Source organism: Penaeus chinensis, chromosome 20 (genome assembly GCF_019202785.1).
Source record: "Penaeus chinensis breed Huanghai No. 1 chromosome 20, ASM1920278v2, whole genome shotgun sequence".
Classification (NCBI taxonomy): Eukaryota; Metazoa; Arthropoda; class Malacostraca; order Decapoda; family Penaeidae; genus Penaeus; species Penaeus chinensis.
This window is the reverse complement of record NC_061838.1, coordinates 25278121-25279368: the sequence shown is the minus strand read 5'-3', so window position 1 is coordinate 25279368 and position 1248 is coordinate 25278121. Positions and strand designations below refer to the sequence as shown.

Sequence of the window (1248 nt, the reverse complement as noted above, 5' to 3'; positions counted from 1 at the left end):
CGCCCTCACGCCCCTCAACCTCGCCCTCCACCTCCAGCCGCGGGCGCGCTCCGTCTCCTAGTCATTCGACGCGCCTCCGCCCACGCGGCCCGGGTGCCCCGCCTCGGCCGCCCAGCCCTTGTAAATGCCGTTATTTATTGATCACAAAGATTTATATTTCTTAGTCATGTCACGAAGATGCCAGACGCCGCGAACGCATGTCACGGCGTCATAGACCCCAGTGTACACATTAGCAAATAAAGTATTTTTGGTATCCACTGTTTCTTTATCCGCCTGTGCAGCACAGACGCCCTAACGCTGTGCAGACGAGCAAGTTTACACGTGAATTCATTCATGTATGTGTGTTTCTCTCTCTATTTCTATCTATACACACACACATGTGTGTGTGTGTGTGTGTGTGTGTGTGTGTGTGTGTATATATATATATATATATATATATATATTTAGTGTTATATATACACATATACATATATGTACAACATACACACACGCATACACACACACATATATGTGTGTGTGTGTATATATATGTGTGTGTGTGTGTGTGTGTGTGTGTGTGTGTGTGTGTGTGTGTGTATACATCAATATTCACTTATAAGAATAATAGTATCAAAATGCCAATTCAAATACCAAACAATTGTTCAAAGAAATCCCTTTTCCAGCCTTCTTGATAGTGAAATCCTTGAAGATGTCGTTGAACTTTCTCTTATCAACCTCACTCCGATTTAAGAATTTAGGGTCTCAAGAAATCCAACAGGAAATGTCATTGTTCGGATTGCTAGTCGACTAGAAAGATACTGATTTCAGTCGATTGTTCAGATCCAGGAAAAGTATGCAGATAAAAAACAAATATATAGGCTGTAGTTGTTTCATACCTTCCTCCTCTCGACGCTAATGGACACACACACACACACACACACACATACACACATATATATGTGTGTGTGTGTGTGTGTGTGTGTGTGTGTGTGTATCATCACTTTAACTACTTACTACTCTCCATATGACACTGGCTCATGATAGAGCTAAATGGAGAGCAACGGCGGTTTATTTTGAACCTTCCGTTTGATGATGATGATATATATATATATATATATATATATATATATATATATATATATATATATATATATACACTTTCATAATTATATTTCATTTTACTTACTAGTTCCCACTTTTGTACATCTGGCAACCTCTTCAATGTAATCATAGCGTAATTAGTATTTTTATGAATGAGGCGAAATCCCT

General features: G+C 39.3%; 1 protein-coding gene across 1 annotated transcript in view; it reads left to right on the top strand.

The window, feature by feature from the left end:
- The window catches only part of LOC125035959 (zygotic gap protein knirps-like), a 28602-nt gene extending 28541 nt beyond the window's left edge, over positions 1-61 (top strand). Inside the window, exon 5 of the mRNA XM_047628269.1 lies at positions 1-61. This exon is cut by the window's left edge and continues 513 nt beyond it. Within this exon, the coding sequence (XP_047484225.1) occupies positions 1-61 (61 nt within the window).
- Positions 62-1248: the final 1187 nt, after the last annotated feature.